Source organism: Bactrocera tryoni, chromosome 4, assembly GCF_016617805.1.
Source record: "Bactrocera tryoni isolate S06 chromosome 4, CSIRO_BtryS06_freeze2, whole genome shotgun sequence".
Lineage (NCBI taxonomy): Eukaryota > Metazoa > Arthropoda > Insecta > Diptera > Tephritidae > Bactrocera > Bactrocera tryoni.
The window spans coordinates 42,523,300-42,540,210 of record NC_052502.1 but is presented as its reverse complement, the minus strand read 5'-3'; the positions used below and the strand labels follow the sequence as shown (position 1 = coordinate 42,540,210).

Here is a 16,911-nt window from a genome sequence, read left to right as displayed (position 1 = left end):
TATTGAATCTAACTTACAGATTTTTCAAGATAATGTATATTGTTCGGTGCCATAGCGCCAGGTCTTTCTGCATTACGCAACTCGTGCGACAGATCATAGCCGATGGGTAGACCTTCAAAGAAATGTCCTTTATGACTTACAACGCCTAACCAGAGGTAAATAGAAAGTTTGGCCTGTATAAACCAGCTGGCTGGACCTATGGCCTGTTTGCCAGGTAATCTCAAGAAGATGGACTGTATTTTAGCACAATGCACTCCACTTTCCTCTTCGATATTAGAGTAAATTAAATCGCGCGCCGACATGCGATGGTAAGCATATCGCTTGCCATTGGCGATGAGCCAAATGAAAATATCCGGTAACGAGTGTTGCGGCTGAGAAGAAATAAAATATAAATGTAACAGCATTAACATATAAGTAGTAGAACCGAATATTTTGACCTACATCGTCGATAAGAAATTTAAGCTTTTGTTGGAACGTCAGTGCTGTTTTAAAACGCTCTTTGAGCGAACTTCGAGTCACCAGCGCGCGAAGATTGCGTGCCAAGTTGCCCAAACTTTCCTAAAATCATTAAATCATATTTATAAGTATGATATTACATATGTATAATTATAGATTACTTTAGCAAGAAGTACTCACGATTTCATTCTGACAGAGTTTCATGCGTTCCTTGTCTAGCTTCGTTTTACCACTTCCCGGTCCGACAGCATTCGCCTTGGTTATGCTTAGATATCGAGCACAGGCTGAGGCGAGATCTTCAAGTGTGGTGCGTAAGCGCACTTCCGCCTTCACATCTTCGTCTTCTATCAGCTTTTTCGTCTTCATCAAACCCTCCTCCTACAGGTCATAAAGGGCTCTTTTATATTTACTTTCCCTTTGTTGCTTATGTTTAAACTTACCAACTTCTCGGACATTTTCGATAACATGTTGCTATTATACATACGCCGTCTTAGATCCGGAAGTGTGCATCGCACGTCCATGCATGGCTTATAGTCCCAATAAGGCAAATAGTAATGCGACTTATCATGACTGATAGGCTTGCAAGCGTTTGTGACGCTGCTGAAGGATGTCGTATCGACCGTTTCCAGCACACAGCCATCCTCACCATCCTCTGTTGCCGTAGAGAAGCTTTCATTATGCCCGTCTAAAGAATTACCTGCATTGCCCATACTAAGTTCGAAGAAAACCGTTTTGTCGCTAACTTTCTTATCTAGCATTGAAGCCTCTATAATAGAACCAAAAAGAAAGAATTCTTCATTGCGAGAGTAGGAGGACTCTGAAATCGGATATGCTGGTTCCAGTTCGACATTCTTCTCCGTTGTCATTTCCACGTTGTCCGTTATTTCAGTGCGTATAGCGAGTAGCAGACGTGCGCGATAGCTGACACCCTCCCCCAAGCCAGTGTTCAAGTTCGAATGTTGATCGAGCAGCGTGTAATCACGTGTGGAACCATATAGATGTATGAACGACGGTCCAAAGGTCGGAAGAAACCCTCTATCACCGTCGTTCGAAATCTGTTTAAGATCAATGTAATGTGTACCAATAATGGCCGGTTTCATAGGGTCGGCATCGCGCAGTTGAATCTAAAATAAGATGAATCAGATATCGTGATAACTTACCCATAGATAAAGTTTTCATGATTGGTCTAACCCACCTTAATACGCTGACAGAGAGGAGGAAACATTTCGGTGAATACTAGTTGTTCATTCCACACGGGCGCGTAAGCATTTTTCTTAACTGTCGTCTTGCCCTTTGGATAACAATAACTCTATTTAAGCACGCCTCTAGGCTTTATCTTCGAACAACTTACCATTAGCCCAGCGAAGGAGACCTGCACATAGGGGCTCACCAAATCTTTCGCTTCGCCCGTAAAAGCTTTCTTTACATTAGCCATAAGTGAAGAATTCATGCGCGGTAGACCATCGGCACGGTATATTTTCACAATAAACTTAGCACGTTGACGCTCAATAGGTACGCCAACTGGGAGCAGTAGATTACTGATTGCAAAACAATTACAATTATTATACAAATGTATCTCAACAGTGGACAACAGACAGATTCTTAAATATTTAATCGAGTTTACGTAATAAAGAGTCAACATAAAACGGCGGATCGAAGTACACAAAATTCCAACTGGCTCTCGATAGACTGTAGAAACATGATCGAAATACTAACTGGTCACTGAGTAGCGACAAACGCCTACAGAATGGGGCTGACAGATCGAGAGGCCACAGAGTGTATTGAAATTCGCGTCAACCGCGGCATTCTAAAGAATGACTACTCCTTATGGAATTAGTAACTATTAGTTAGAAAAGGCTCATTTTACATAATAAGTTTGTATTAGCAGTGAATTAGAGTGATATTGAGGTTGACGCTTTTAACTGTGATTGATGTAATTGTCGATAATACTCACGCTTCGATGTCATCAGGATCCTTTTCAGATTTTTGAGGCACCTTTACGGTATCACCTTTGCCAATAATACCAATATCACATTTCAGATAACCTTTCGGACCGCTATAAAAATCGTCGGGATCGGTGAGTAAAGCCCATTTGTGGTAGAATTGATGATCTGTAGAAAGCATAGTAAGAGACAAAGTTAGTACCCATAAACATATCTATTATAGGCCTTCAGTTTAGATATTTTAATAATAAACAAGTAGAAAGAAAAATATTGTGATGAGAAACATGCAAACATTTAGAAAATATTTAAGTGTATATATATATAGCATATAAATGAGTGACTTTAAACTGTAAAAATTGTGAGTAAGTATAGTTGCATTATGAGTTTTCAGAATAAAAAACCGAATGATATGTACAAACCGAAATCTAATTCCTCAATTAACATCGTTAATGGGATTAACTCAACGAAAAACTACATTTTCGACTGTAATTTAATTAATCAGAAAATTATTAGTTTTACACCCGAGTTTTTGGATCGGTAGCACTAATTATTAGATATTACGCTAATGACGTGCAAACGATTTAATATTTCCCACTAAATTAGTGGTTTGGTTCACAATTAATGGATTTCTCCTTAATCAAATTTAAACTAGTTTCAGACTAGTAAGTTACTAATCGAAATGTAGCAAATAAATCTCTGTCTGTGTATGCCCGTTGAGATGGTTGCCAGTTACATGCTAATTTCCCACTAGTTAGCTTACTACAGGGAGTTCATAGCATTTATGCATTCTGCCTCCTTCCACCTTTTTGGTCTTCCTCAACGTTTGTGTTCAACTTAAATTTTATGCATGTATGCGATGCATAGCTTTGTCCTCAGATGCGCCTAAAGTTTCACTCATTGAATTGTTGACTAACGGAGAGGCGAAAACTTGATATGACTGCAGGCGTGCGTAACCGCTAAAACAATCTGACTGATTTCCGCCACGCACTGCCTGGTTTCCGCCACACACTGTCATACTTAAATAAAAAAGTACGAAAACTTCATGTAAATGGTCGAAATTTTGAACTCAATGTACGTTTGTATGCTTTTTGTCGGAGGAGCGTGTGGTATTGACATACAAAAGAACAATCATGTCAAGTGACATTTGAGAATTCATTGAGAATTTGTCGGTTGTCGTAATGGGACTATTTACTGCATTTATTACTATACAATCAATAATTGATACAAGCACGGGAGTGTTTCAGTGTTTGAGTGTCAGGATCATATCACGGACGATGTCATACGAGTATAATACGATTAACAGCTATCAAATACGGTTAATGCTTGTCAAAGGATTTAATAGCTATTAATTGAACCTGGCAGTAAATTCTTTCACCTCCACATAATCAGAAATTTATAATACTTCGTAAATTTTTAAGTCACTTTTAAGAAATCCGTTGCAAGATGAGAACCATCATATGGAATATACTGTCGGAAACTATCTATCAGCTTTTTTTTTAAGCTTCCTGGTCACTCCTTTCCAAGCAGAATTGGCTGTCATAAAGATTGCGGTATTAGCCTTGAACTCGCTGACTGCACGCTTAAGACTAGTGAAGGCCATTTTAGACTTAACTACTAGCAGCTGTACAATCTTCTTCTGACCTAGGGTAAATCGTAAGATCTCAAGTGAACTCTTCGCTCTCAGCAAAGTCCACCTTACACTGTCTGAGCAGGATTCATGCGTTAAGATTGAACATTTTACCGAATACAAGATACATCAGCATTTGCAGTTAAGAAAGAGAGAGGCTGAAATGCGTAAGTACGAAAAGCTTGAGAAGCTGGCCGACAGGGGAATACTCGAAAATTCTACGAAAAGATGTGGCGACTAACAGAAGGTTTCCCGACCGGAGCATACTCTTCTAGAATTCCCAGACGTGATCTAGTGACCGATGTCCAGGGCATAATAAATTTGTGGAAGTAATACTTCTCTAGCCTGCTGAATAGCGGTGAAAGCATATCATCAGGAGATGGCGAAACCGATTCCTTAATCGATGATGATAGAGCAGAAGTTCCATTGCTCTGCTATGAAAAAATTCGAATAGTAATTACACGTCTGAAGTATAAAAAAGCGGCGGGGGCTGATGGACTGCCGGCCGAGCTTTGCAAATACGACGGCGAAGAACAGATAATGAGCGTACATCAGCTGCTTTGTAGATATATGGTCGAACGAAAGCATACCCGATGATTGGAATTTATGTGTGTTCTGCCCAATCCACAAAAGGGGAGATAATCTGCACCAACTGCCGTGGGATAGGCCTTCTCAATATAGAATATAAGGTTCTATCGAGCTTACTATGTGAAAGATTAACAACTTACCAGATATTCAGCATGCGCCAAGTCTTGGAAAAGACCGTTCGATACCAAACGAGGTTTTAGACAAGGCGACTTTCGATCGTGCGACTTTTTCAATTTACTCCTGAAGAAAATAATTAGAGCTGCAGAACTAAATAGAGAAGGTACAATGTTCTATAAGAGTGTACAGCTGCTGGCGTACGCCGATGATATTGATATCATTGGCCTCAACAACCGCGCCGTTAGTTCTGCTTTCTCCAGACTGGACAAGGAAGCAAAGCAAATGGGTCTAGCAGTGAACGAAGGCAAGACGAAATATTTTCTGTCATCAAACAATGAGTCGTCGCACTCGCGACTAAGCTCCTCATCTTTGTTCACAGTCATAACTTCGAAGTCGTAGATAATTTCGTCTATCTTGGAACCAGCAGCAACTTCTCCACTCCGTTGGAAAGACCAGGTGGAGAAGAACCTAGCTACACTTGGAATCTCCAATTGGCTCTAAACAGTGAAAGAACTTTGTTACAGAACAAAAAGTAAGTTTATTCCGTAAAAATGGATGGAATCGAAATTAATAACAAAATGTGTGAACAGAATTGGAATAAAATCGAATCGATGGCCTTCGATGTGTGCCAAAAGCACTTTGCATCGTGTATCGTATCATACTTTTGTAAAAAATCAATTCAAATATGATGAAGGTATCTATACTAAAACCAACTATAGTAGTATAATATTTTGATTTACGAATTTCTTCATGTATACTTCATAATTAATATGCAATGACAACGTAATAATCTTATCTCTAGAAGGTACTTTGTTCTACCGATATTTATACATCGCTTACACAGTTATTTGTGTTTACCTGTATGATGCCAAACTGTGGCCACATCCAATTTGAAATTGCCAATCAATTTATTACGCAGTAAAACATTACGACTTTGAAGGACCTAAAATCGCACACACACGCGAGTATTTTTAAGTTGTACATAAGTATGTTGGTGAGGTTATGTACATTCAGTCCAGAGGTTAGTGAATATGAGCAAGTTAATGATTATTTGGCACGCCAATAATGATAATTGTTAATGTGTTGTTATTGTGGTTTAGCGGTACTTATGTTAGTCATTTAGTACGTCGTTTGTTGAGTTTACAAATAGAGACAAACATTTTTCGGCGCGTTCGATTCGGCCAGTGATTAGAAGTTGAATTTTGGTTTTAATTTCATTTGCAAAACATTTGTGTCCGCATCGTTGAGATGCGTGAGGTTAGTTTTATTGGTTTGTGTCACGTAGATTTGTTATTGTAGTTTAGTTTGGAGCATAGTTTTGTTTTTAGTGTAGATAGTTCAAGGCAAGTGTGTAGTGATAGCGAATAACGAGTAGAACGTAGTTAAGATAGCAAACATTTAGAAGAAGAAGCAAATAGAAAGAAGAATAGTTCAAAATACCGATCAAAATAGTGATAGTAATAACAATACATTTAATAATATTTAAATGATAGTGCTTACTGAAATGCTCGTGTACCTAAAAGCCTGAACCTAAAAATTAATATTTTAAAACCTTTGTATTACGACACATAATGTCGAACATAGGGAATATATGAAAGCTAAGTAAGGAAATCATATTGAAAAATAAAATACCAGCGCTTGAATCAACCAACCGAATCGAATCTTGTAACTAATAAACATTATAAGGTCACACTTGAACAGCTAAAGACAAGCCTTTGTAAAACCGAAACGCAACAGTTGAATCTCAAGTATCGGCTTGGCCCCTTCCCATGATTTGACTTCTTACTTCTAACGCTAATCTTGATGGCGGAGTAAAAAAATGATAAAACAAAGATTGCTAGTGATGAAATAGAAGGAGCGAAATGTATATATAAAGGGTGATCCAAGTAGAGGTACTTGTTTCAATAGCCTTTTCTTAACAGATCACACGTGAGTCGAGCAAAGCTGTCAAGTTATTTTTGCTCTGTATGGTTTGGCATTTCATCATGGAAAGACTTACTCCTGAACAATGTTTACAAATCGCTTAACTTTGTTACGAAAGTTTAAGTTCTGTAAAGAATGTGTTTCGCACGCTTCGCTCAACTTATGGTCAACATAATCGGCCTACTGAGCATATTATTCGCAACACCATCAGTCAACTTTAGACCCAGAATTTATTACCGGTTAATATTCGACTGAATAGACTACGATCAGCAAGCAGTGAAGAAAATATAGCAGTCTTAATTGAGAGTGCACACGAAGACCGTGGAGAGTCGATTCGACGCCGTTCGCAGCAACTCGTACTGACCTACCGAACGACTTGGCTCATTTTACGCCGAGATCTTAAATTGAATTCGACCTTCTTTGAATCCCATTTCTGGCTCAATGGGTATGTATAGAAACAAAACTGCCGCCTTTGGGACGGAGACCAAACTGCCGAGACTGAAAAGCTGCCATTTCATGCAGAAAAAATAACGGTTTGGCGCATCAATCAATGGATTCATAGGTGAGCAGATAATTTGAACTTTTGGGGCGGTCGATTGTCCACGAAGATTGTGTAATATCACACCTTTAAACTTTTTTCTGTGGGGATATATAAAGTCTAAAGCCTTTGCAGATAATGCCGCATTGATTCAGGCCTTGGAGCAGCACATCACGCGTGTCATTCGCCATTTACCAGTCGAAATGATCGAAAGAGTCATCGAAAATTGGACTCAACGGTTGGACCATCTGAAACGTATCCGCGGCCAACATTTGAAAGAGTTAATTTTCCAAAAATAAATGTCAAAGAATGTTCTTTCGAAAGATAGTAAATATTTCCCATTAAAGTTCCGAAGAGAGTTCCATAATGTTAAGCAGTTTACCAAATATTCTATTATAATTGAAATATCTTAAATTTACCGAATGTACATATCTTTCTTACAGAGATATTTGAATTTATGCAATAGAGGTGAATACAGTGCCAAATATATTTTCAAAAAAGTTATTAAAGATATTACTATATAAAATAACTGTTTAAAATAGAGAAATCAAATTAACGTTCAACATTTATTAAGAAAATCGAAATATGAAAATTATAAATAAAAATACTATATTGAAAATTACGCTAACATACAAAAAAATTAAACGATTGTAAATATATCAACATTTAAATCGAAAAAGTTATTCATAGATTCAAGGGAAAAACTGTTAAACAAATTTCAAATATTCTAAAACACCGTTAAAGAAATTGTGATTTATTTTACGATTGTGAAAACATATGTAGCATTCCATTTAATGAGCATAAATTTGAAATACCCGGTGCATCGTAAACGGTAGACAAGTCAATCTTAAAGGAACCAACCAGTGTTCCCGATCGCAAAAATTTCCGTGATTGAATGACCTGAGGATAAATTTTCAGCAAAAATAGTTATTAGCAACTATTTCCTACCGCATTTACATATTTAAACTTAAAATAAGTATACTATATTTTTAATGAAATGAAGCTAATCTTTGGCATAGCCTAATGCAAACGATGATGAAGATCATACTTATTTGTCAAGCATTCAAAAATTGGTGAGATATTAAAACTGAAGTTTCATGAATCTTTTGGACCATACCCTAGAATATAGACATATCAGTTCAAAACTGAAATACCAAAGATTTCACTAAGTCTGTATTAAGTAGGACTTAATCGACAGATAGCTGAAGCATATTTCCGCACGGTTTGGAAAAGTAATTAAAGTAACCTGAAGAAACAGGATTCATTCATAAAAAGTAAAGAAATAAATATACCAATAGTTTTCGATTTTTTTTAGTTCGAAATTATTGCAGTTGGTTAAACACACTTTCTCGAGAACTAAGTAAAAGTTGAAATTTTAGCTCTTTCAGGAGCGGTTATATACTATAAAAATCACGAAAGTCGACATTGTGGAATCAAGTCTGTCAATATCATTAATTTGGACCTTTAAACTGCACATACCATATTAGGTGCGCACCTAAGTTCCCGCTGTTTGCCAATAAATGGTTCCACCAGTTAAAGCTGATCGATTTTGAAATATTCAAAACGTGGTAAACTTAACTACGAAATTTGAAAAAGTAACTGAGTTTTTATCTTAGAGACTTTATTTTATCATAGTTTGTTTTATCTAGTGTTGATTTTCTTCTTTCAGTCAAAAAAATCAGCGGCTGAAACATTCCAACAAGTTTATGGAAGTATTACCCCAATTGGAACAATTTGTCGTGATTGGTTTGCTTCGCTTCAAAGACGGCTATTTCGATATTACCGACCGTCCGTGTGAAAGAAGGCTAAAAACCATCGAAGACGGTGAATTGGAGACGCTTCTCGATGCGGATCCCTGTCAAGCGCATGAAGAGCTTTGCTTCAGCATTAGGTGCTCAAACGCCAAGCCATTTCAAAGCGACTAAATGCGCTGGGGATGACTAAGAAACTCGGGTTCTTTGTGACCTCAATATCTGGAAAAAATGTCTGCAGTAAGACGACATATAAAACAGGATTGATTCACATCAAGCGTCACAAGATGAACCGAGCTTTACCGGAAAGAAGAGAAAAAGTTGATACTAGCGATGAGCGTTTGTAACCTAACCAAGTTATGAGGGGCTCTACAATTCATCTTTTTTCCGAGACCCCTCTTAAACTATAATTTTCTATTTGGTTCTAGAAAAAGTGGTTCGTTGTTAATCTGTCTAATTTTAACTACACGCCAGGGGGCAGCATTTTGTTTATTTGCAAATTTGTAATTGTAATTTGCGCACAAAAAACGCTTCAGCTTATGGCAACAACAGAAAGTTTCTAATTATATGCAGAGTTTTTACTCCACATTACTCGTAAAGTTTTGAATGCAAAGTAAAAACACAAAACACAAGGAAAAACGATAACTTTCGTTGAGCTAAAGCTCTAATACCCTTTAGAAATAAAAAAGTTTCCATACAAGAAATTGATTTATATGGCTTAGTTTTGGTGGGAGTTATATGCTATAGTGGTCCGACATCGCCGTTTCCGACAACTGAGTAACATCTTGGGGAGAAGAGAATGTGTGCAAACTTTCAGATCGATATCTCCAAAACTAAAGGACTAGATCGCGTATATGCAGACATACTAATATGAGAAAAAATGGTAAGACTTCGTTCATAATTTTAAAGTTCTTAATTTATTCTGCAAAACCTATGTCATGCCCCTCAAAATAGTCCCCCTTGGCCCCAACTTGTGTCAACGTTTTATCCAATCCTCGAAGTCAATTTCCGAAATAGCCTTTAATGCGGGTAGCGATTCACGTTTAATGTCTTCAATTTAATCAAAATAGTTTCCCCGTTTGTCGTCGGTCGTTTGAGTTTGCTGAATAGCAAATAGTGTGAATAGAAGTCACACGGAGCTAAACAAAGCGAATACGGTGGTTGCAAAAAACAAGAGTTTTCAGCACATTACTCCGACCTCTTTTTACGAATAGTTTCGCGCCGACGACGCATAACACTCAAATAGTATTCCTTTCGGTCGGTCGGAAGGAATTCGGAGTGCACCACACCTCGCTAATCGAAGAAAACTGTCAACATAACTTTAATTTTGACTTGTTTTGACGTGGTTTTTTCGGCATGGGCTTATCTTTACCAGGATATTCGACCCGAATAATACGTTTCATGACATTCTGGTAGTCCGAAAGCATTGTTTCACAGACGTTAACGCTACCCTTTTTGCAAAAGGTACAAGGCCAAACTTTAAACGAGTTTTTCTCAAAATAGTGTTTCCAAGGTCGATGTAAGTAATGTTGGTCACTCGAAAACGGCTAAACCGATTAGTCTCAAATTTAAACATGAGCTTCTTAAATATATTTTTTAGTGATTAAACGAAAAATTTTTATCACCGATAAATATTTTGTTATAAACAATTTAAGGCCGAGTTTATTTCTTGAGAAACCTCCAATTTGTCAAAAGATTTTCTTTTGTTTATACCTTCGATGTGCTTTACTAGATTTAACATTACTTTAACGAAATCTGTTCGGTTTTTAATTTCAGAGGACCCAGTTCAGAGATAAGTATAGTGGTCACCTCAAAACGTATTTTATGAACTGAGCTCCCGGAGATCAGCTGTAGTTCCTTTTCAATTAAATATTTTTACTAAGTCTTAAAATACAGGTAACAGATATCATAATATGTGTAAAAATTTTTGAATCAATAAATTTAAAAGTTATCTCAGAAAAAATTCTAGAAAATTCGATTTTTCAGGCTTCTAAAGGAACTTATTTGTTGTATAATTTCACTCTTCGCTACAAATGTCACTGACGGTCATACAAATCTGGAAAAAAATAATTTGACAATTGGTTTTTCGCGCGAAATTTAAATTAAAGGGTCTTACTATTTTTTGCCCACAGTAACTTTAATCGAAATATTGAAAATTTTCGAATGCGTAGATTTGAATAATTATACGACTATAAATTTAATTGTGAAATCGTTGACATATGTATTTTTGTTCAATATATTTGGAAATGATTAGCTTTTGAGGAATGGCGCTTCTCCCGCAACAAGTCATTGGACATTTTGCTACACATACACCAAAGTCTGACGCTTTCATTACTGTAATGGTGGCTATTATCGCATTTATCTAATGTAAATAGCTCAACAGGTTTAATTGATTTACGCTGTCAATTAATCTAATTTATTAATTTGTTTGTATGTGTATGTGGGCGGCTATAACACGCGAATGAAACAGTGGTGGTCTAATTAGAACATATTCTACTCACCGACAAAGTTATAATCTTATCAAAGAGCATCACCGGAGGCATGTGAAAGTCAAACACGAAATACTGAAAGAGGAAAGAAATGTGGAGTGTGAGAAATTGATGAGAGTAATACAAGGAGTTCTTACAATAATTAGAATGAATTAAAGCGAGTTTCTTCAATTCATACATAAATGTATATTTATGTATTCATGTAGATATGTATATACATATATAATTTGTATTTGTAGATATATATTTGTATGTACCTCATTATAGTAGGGGCAATTGGTGCTCTCCTTGACGCTGGTGTACTTCTTTTGATCACCCACTTGAATGCATACAACTGGATCCATGTTGAGGCCAGGCAGCTGACGCGCTTCAATCACTGTAATGCAAACTTGAAAGTCCTGGGACTTGAGATGGTCGGTAGCGCGTGTCATTGCTTTGATCCTGCGTTGAAAGGTGAGCGGTGCACAGGTGAAGATTTGAAAAGAAATGCATAAGAATCGCCATTATAATTTGTCTATTTATACAAATGTACGTGTATATGTATATTGGCAGCGGAAAATGAACTTATTTACATTTTGCCTTTATCATAGTGCTGTTGCTGTTGTAGCTCCTCAACGTCACTTGATTGATTCGATTGCCCACTGTCGGCACCTGTTGCGTGGGCAGGCACACCCTCGCCACATCTGTCTCTAACGGTGAGGCGGCGTGTGTGCAACGCATCATCGGTTTCAGCTTCGGTTGCCGAAGTGGCGGTGGTGGGCGCCGCATCCGGTTCGAAAATTAGCGGTGATCTGTGATGAAGTACACACATATGTATAAAGTGTATGTAAATAATTGCTATGTGTTTGGTTTTTATTAAATTATAAAAATTTGTGATTTGCGAGTGCTGACTATCTCGTTTGAATGATGAATGAGCAGCTTGTAATAGCAAGTGCAATTAAATTAATAAACATAATATATGTGAGAGCATATTAAGGTAACATCTGGTGTGAAATTTATACAAAAAATGGATTTGGGAAATCTCAGCAACAGGCTAGGTCACTTTATAACTAAAAAGAGTAGATGATGGAAAGAGCCTCCAGCCAGCCACGTCAAAGGTCGCACGAGGGAGAATCTTGTTTAGTGTAATCGCTAAAGTCGCCAGTTCAGTAGAACTTGGCGTACACGACCCCGCAGGGGAGGTGAAGTCATCTCCCTGGACGAATGGAAGTGGCTGCTATTTCCTCTGTTTTTATGAAGGAAAGTCAGAGAAAATCATGGGCCACCATCTAGATGCGATTTGTACAAATTAATAAGGTGTGCCGACGAACGGTAATTCTTCTCTTCCTACCTTAGGCTGGAGAGTGAGAAGGTTGATGAGGATTAAGGAACCATATTGGCAGGCACTGATATACCTAAACAAAGAGTCCCTCGTTCCTCTCGGTATCAGAAATAGAACCATAAGCTATGGCACCTTAATTTTTGATTTTGTATTTAATCAAAATCTCTCTATTTGTAGTAGGGGAAACTTCCTCACTTTTGTGACTGCTAAGAGGCGGATGCCTTTGAGGTCAAAATAGTCTCCAGAGAAATTACTCACTTGATCACGGAGTGAAGGGTTTTAGGCGAATATTCCTTCTCTGATCAAAGATACAGTAGCTTATTTATAAAAACATTAGGAATACTAAATGGGAACTGTAGTGCAGGAAGCTTCGATTAGTTTAACCCACCCCGACCGACAACGATGCGATCATATGCGATTAATGCGTTCGTCGAGGTTTTCAGCTCTGTATGTAGGACTACTCTTGAAAGCTCTTGTCCTCTGAAAACTCACAAAGTCAAAAGGAAACATAATAGGGTAACATCAATGTTAACGGAGATCAGATCTTCGAGCAGAGGGCTCTTCAACAAAGCTCGTTGGGGTGGCAGAATAACAGGCAGTACTGGCTGAATATAAATCTGAGTTAAAGAAAGCCAAGAGAGCCTCATGGAGAGCCTTGTAAGAGTCCTCACGATTTAGGCGCATTCTAGCGAAAAGTCGTATCAAACTACGGATAGTGGTTGGACCGCGAGCAGCGAGGAGTCGTTGGAACTAATCTCACTTTCCGTTGTACCATTCCTCGAAAAATGTCACTGGAGAGCTTTAAGTGGGCTGGCCCCCATCTAGGCGAACTGCGTTAGATTAGGCCATGTGCCGTTAGCCTGGAAAATGGTTAGGTTTGCGTTTATACCGCAACCCTTAAAGAGCTCTCTGTCGGTGGCAAAGATTTCAGACACATTACTTTATCTTCGTTTTTGTTGAAAACTCTACGGTCGCAGCGGAGGTGGTATGGTATCCAAACGAATAGAAACGGCTTAGCCGTCAAAGAAAAATGTGCCTCTCTCCTCTTTCGCAGGTTCATGTCTTCAACCTGTTGACAAGGTGAAACATCTAAGGCTTCTCGTTAATAGAAAGATTTCATGGAGGCCAAATATTGAGGAGAGAGTTAGGAAAGCATCGGATTCCTCATAATTCTGTAGAGGAGCTATAGGGATTAGATGGGGATTCTCAACGAAGGTGGTGTTCTGACTCTACGAAACAGTAGTGAAGCCAATAATATTCTACGGTGTATTCGTCTGGTGGAAGGCGCTAGAAAAGTCTACACTTGTCAAAAAGCTTGAGCGTGTCCAAAGAGGAACTCTTATACTAACGAGTCGAATACACTACGGACTACATCAACAACAGCAATTAATGCCATTTTAAGCATGGACATTGCCGGTAGGTGTATAGGGGCCCAAACTAGGACACTCTGAAATTATCTCCTTCTTCAACTGCATTCCTGGAAATTCGGACCACTGTGTCGCAGAAGCCACACGTGGCGGAATTTTCTCTGCTCATATACCGGTGAGGATTATGTGGATGGGTAGAAGTCGCAGAGGAAGAATCGTAGTGGACTTTTTCACAGAAAGATCGAAGAGAGCTTTTTCACCGATGGTAGAAAGAAAGGTTGAAGGGAGAGTTTTCTGTAAGGTTAACGCCTCTCTTAACTTTAGGTTACCCTGTAGTGTTTTCCAGAAAAGTGGCTGCTATCGAGGTGGCGGTAGACGTGCTACAATGAAGTGCAGCTTCTTGCAAGAAGGTGAGCTTTCACTCCGACAGCCGAGCGTCGATACTAGCGCTGAGCTCACTAACTGTGCTCACTAGAAATAGCTTAAAACTACTTCATCATCAGGCTCGTTTATGTGCCTGTTCACAGCGGAATCGCTGGCAACTGCAAAGCCGATAAGTTAGCCAAAGGAAGCACTCTTGAACCGCTTGCATCTGATTTGGACATAGTTGGATCTTCATTGGCGTCTTGCGTTCTAGCACTGCACCAATGGACCTAACGTGCACTTAACAGGCGCTGGTCAAAGACCAGTTCTTGTGTTTTAGCGAGGTCCTTCCCTCCTAGAGTAGAACGCAAGAGATCTACTGGACTACTTGCCCTGAGTAAAGTTCATCTTGCCGCAAGTGTAGGAGTTCTTGCTGAACACTGTTCAATAGGAATGTACGTTAAGGTCTAAAATCTTGTCGGACGCTGGTTGCCAAAGTTGTATGGAACAGGGGGAGATGGAAAAATCTATGTTCTTTTTAGTCCAGCCTTTGCAACACTGAGGTTGAAACATCTCGGTAATCTTACCTTCTGCGAACCAAAAGATTTAGCCGAAACTAATATTAGCCATTTCAACACATTTTCGACAGTGTCAAAGTGTCTTATGTCCCAGTTTTTTAGGAGTTTATAGGTACCACAACGGACTGGCATTCTTCTCGGATCGAACTTTTAACCTAACCTTTAGAATTTATGGTACTCAGTGGTTTTAATATGGGCTCATACAGAGATATGCATACATATATCCATACCCATAGACTTAAATTGCAACTAAATGTGTAATAACCCATTGACGACTCGAAATGCTTTTAACATGGAACAACTTTTATATATAGTATAATACATTTGTAATGCAACACATTTAGCAATTTTTAGAAATTGTGTTAATGCTTGTGTTCAGCAGGGAGGAAAATTAATTTTTCATTGTTAGACGTACATACAACTCAAAATGAAACTTCACCGAAGTTTCACATCAGTTGGTATTTTATTAGCATATAGGTCGTTCGGTGTGTGAAAATATTAAGGTTGGTAGAATTGGTTAGTTCTAAAAAATATACAATGACTAATAATTTAGTTGACATTAGTGAAAAAGCTCTCCTTGCATTGGAAATGGGGGCGTAATCGCGCTGAAAGATATAATTTGACGTAATTATACCCTGAACAGGTTATATTAAGTTTGCCACGAAGTTTGTAACACCCAAAAGGAAACCTCGGAGACCCTATAAAGTATATATATAAATGATCAGTATGTTGAGCTTAGCCATGTCCGTCTGTCTGTCAGTCCATCCGTCTGTATATATACGAACTAGTCCGTCAGTTTTAAAGATATCGTTTGGAAATTTGGCAAACATCATTTTCTCTTCAAGAAGCTGCTCATTTGTCGGAACGGCCGATATCGGACCACTATAACATATAGCTGCCATATAAATCGAACGATCGGAATCAAGGGCTTGTATGGAAAACTTTCGCATTTGACATGCTATCTTCGCGAAATTTTGTACAGATTATTTTCTAAGATAATAATGTAATATACGAAGAAATTGTTCAGATCGGTTAACTATAACATATAGCTGCCATATAAACCGAACGATCGAAATCAAGTTCTTGTGAAGAAAACTTTCGCATTTGACATGGTATCTTCACGAAATTTGGTATAGAATATTTTCTAAGATAATAATGTAATATATGAAGAAATTGTTCAGATCGGTTAACTATAGCATATAGCTGCCATACAAACTGAACACATAGTTATTAACAGAAATGCACCTGTGAAGGGTGTTTAGCTTCGGTGCAACCGAAGTTAACGTTTTTTCTTGTTGTCTTTTACTTTTAATTTATTTTCTTCTGAAAAGTATAACGTGCGCACCCTAAAGTAAATGTACGCATGTATGCACATGAGCGAAGGCAAACTGATGACAATCAAATGAAAACATAACGGAAATTGGTAAATTGACATTTTGTGGTAATGGCTGCTTTTCGCGGAAAAGTAAAGTAAAATTGATGGCACGAGTATAATTTCCTACATACATACGTAAGTACAACTCGCAGAGAAAGTTCAATTATCGAATCAATACGAAATTACTGTTTCAATGATGGAAAAAGCTGTGGAGGTTAGAGTAGAGTTAAGCAGCGCCGGATATACGGAATATTTTTCATACTACCAAACAAACTGTTTAAGTAATGTGTGTATATGTTTGTATGACACTTAGCTGAAAAACGTTACGATAGAATAAATCATAAATACTTACGCTTCGGATACAAATTATTACAAAGTTTGTACTTGAGCAGTATCCTTCCATCATTAATTAAGCAATTTAATTTTTTGGCCTTGACTTTACCGCATCCTTAACTTTTGTCCATCCTAAGGGACG

The 16,911-nt window shown here is 38.0% G+C and overlaps 1 protein-coding gene across 2 annotated transcripts in view; it reads right to left on the bottom strand.

The window, feature by feature from the left end:
- LOC120774135 (otoferlin-like) overlaps nt 1–16,911 on the bottom strand; it is a 129,042-nt gene that overhangs the window by 5,060 nt on the left and 107,071 nt on the right. For both annotated transcript variants that reach the window (XM_040103520.1, XM_040103521.1), the window contains 11 exons: nt 12,005–12,223; nt 11,690–11,873; nt 11,445–11,507; nt 8,008–8,092; nt 2,411–2,567; nt 1,808–1,994; nt 1,652–1,747; nt 897–1,580; nt 637–834; nt 442–558; nt 18–371 (listed from right to left, as the gene is read on the bottom strand). In XM_040103520.1, the coding sequence (XP_039959454.1) occupies nt 18–371; nt 442–558; nt 637–834; nt 897–1,580; nt 1,652–1,747; nt 1,808–1,994; nt 2,411–2,567; nt 8,008–8,092; nt 11,445–11,507; nt 11,690–11,873; nt 12,005–12,223 (2,344 nt within the window). The remainder of the gene's footprint in view (nt 1–17; nt 372–441; nt 559–636; nt 835–896; nt 1,581–1,651; nt 1,748–1,807; nt 1,995–2,410; nt 2,568–8,007; nt 8,093–11,444; nt 11,508–11,689; nt 11,874–12,004; nt 12,224–16,911) is intronic.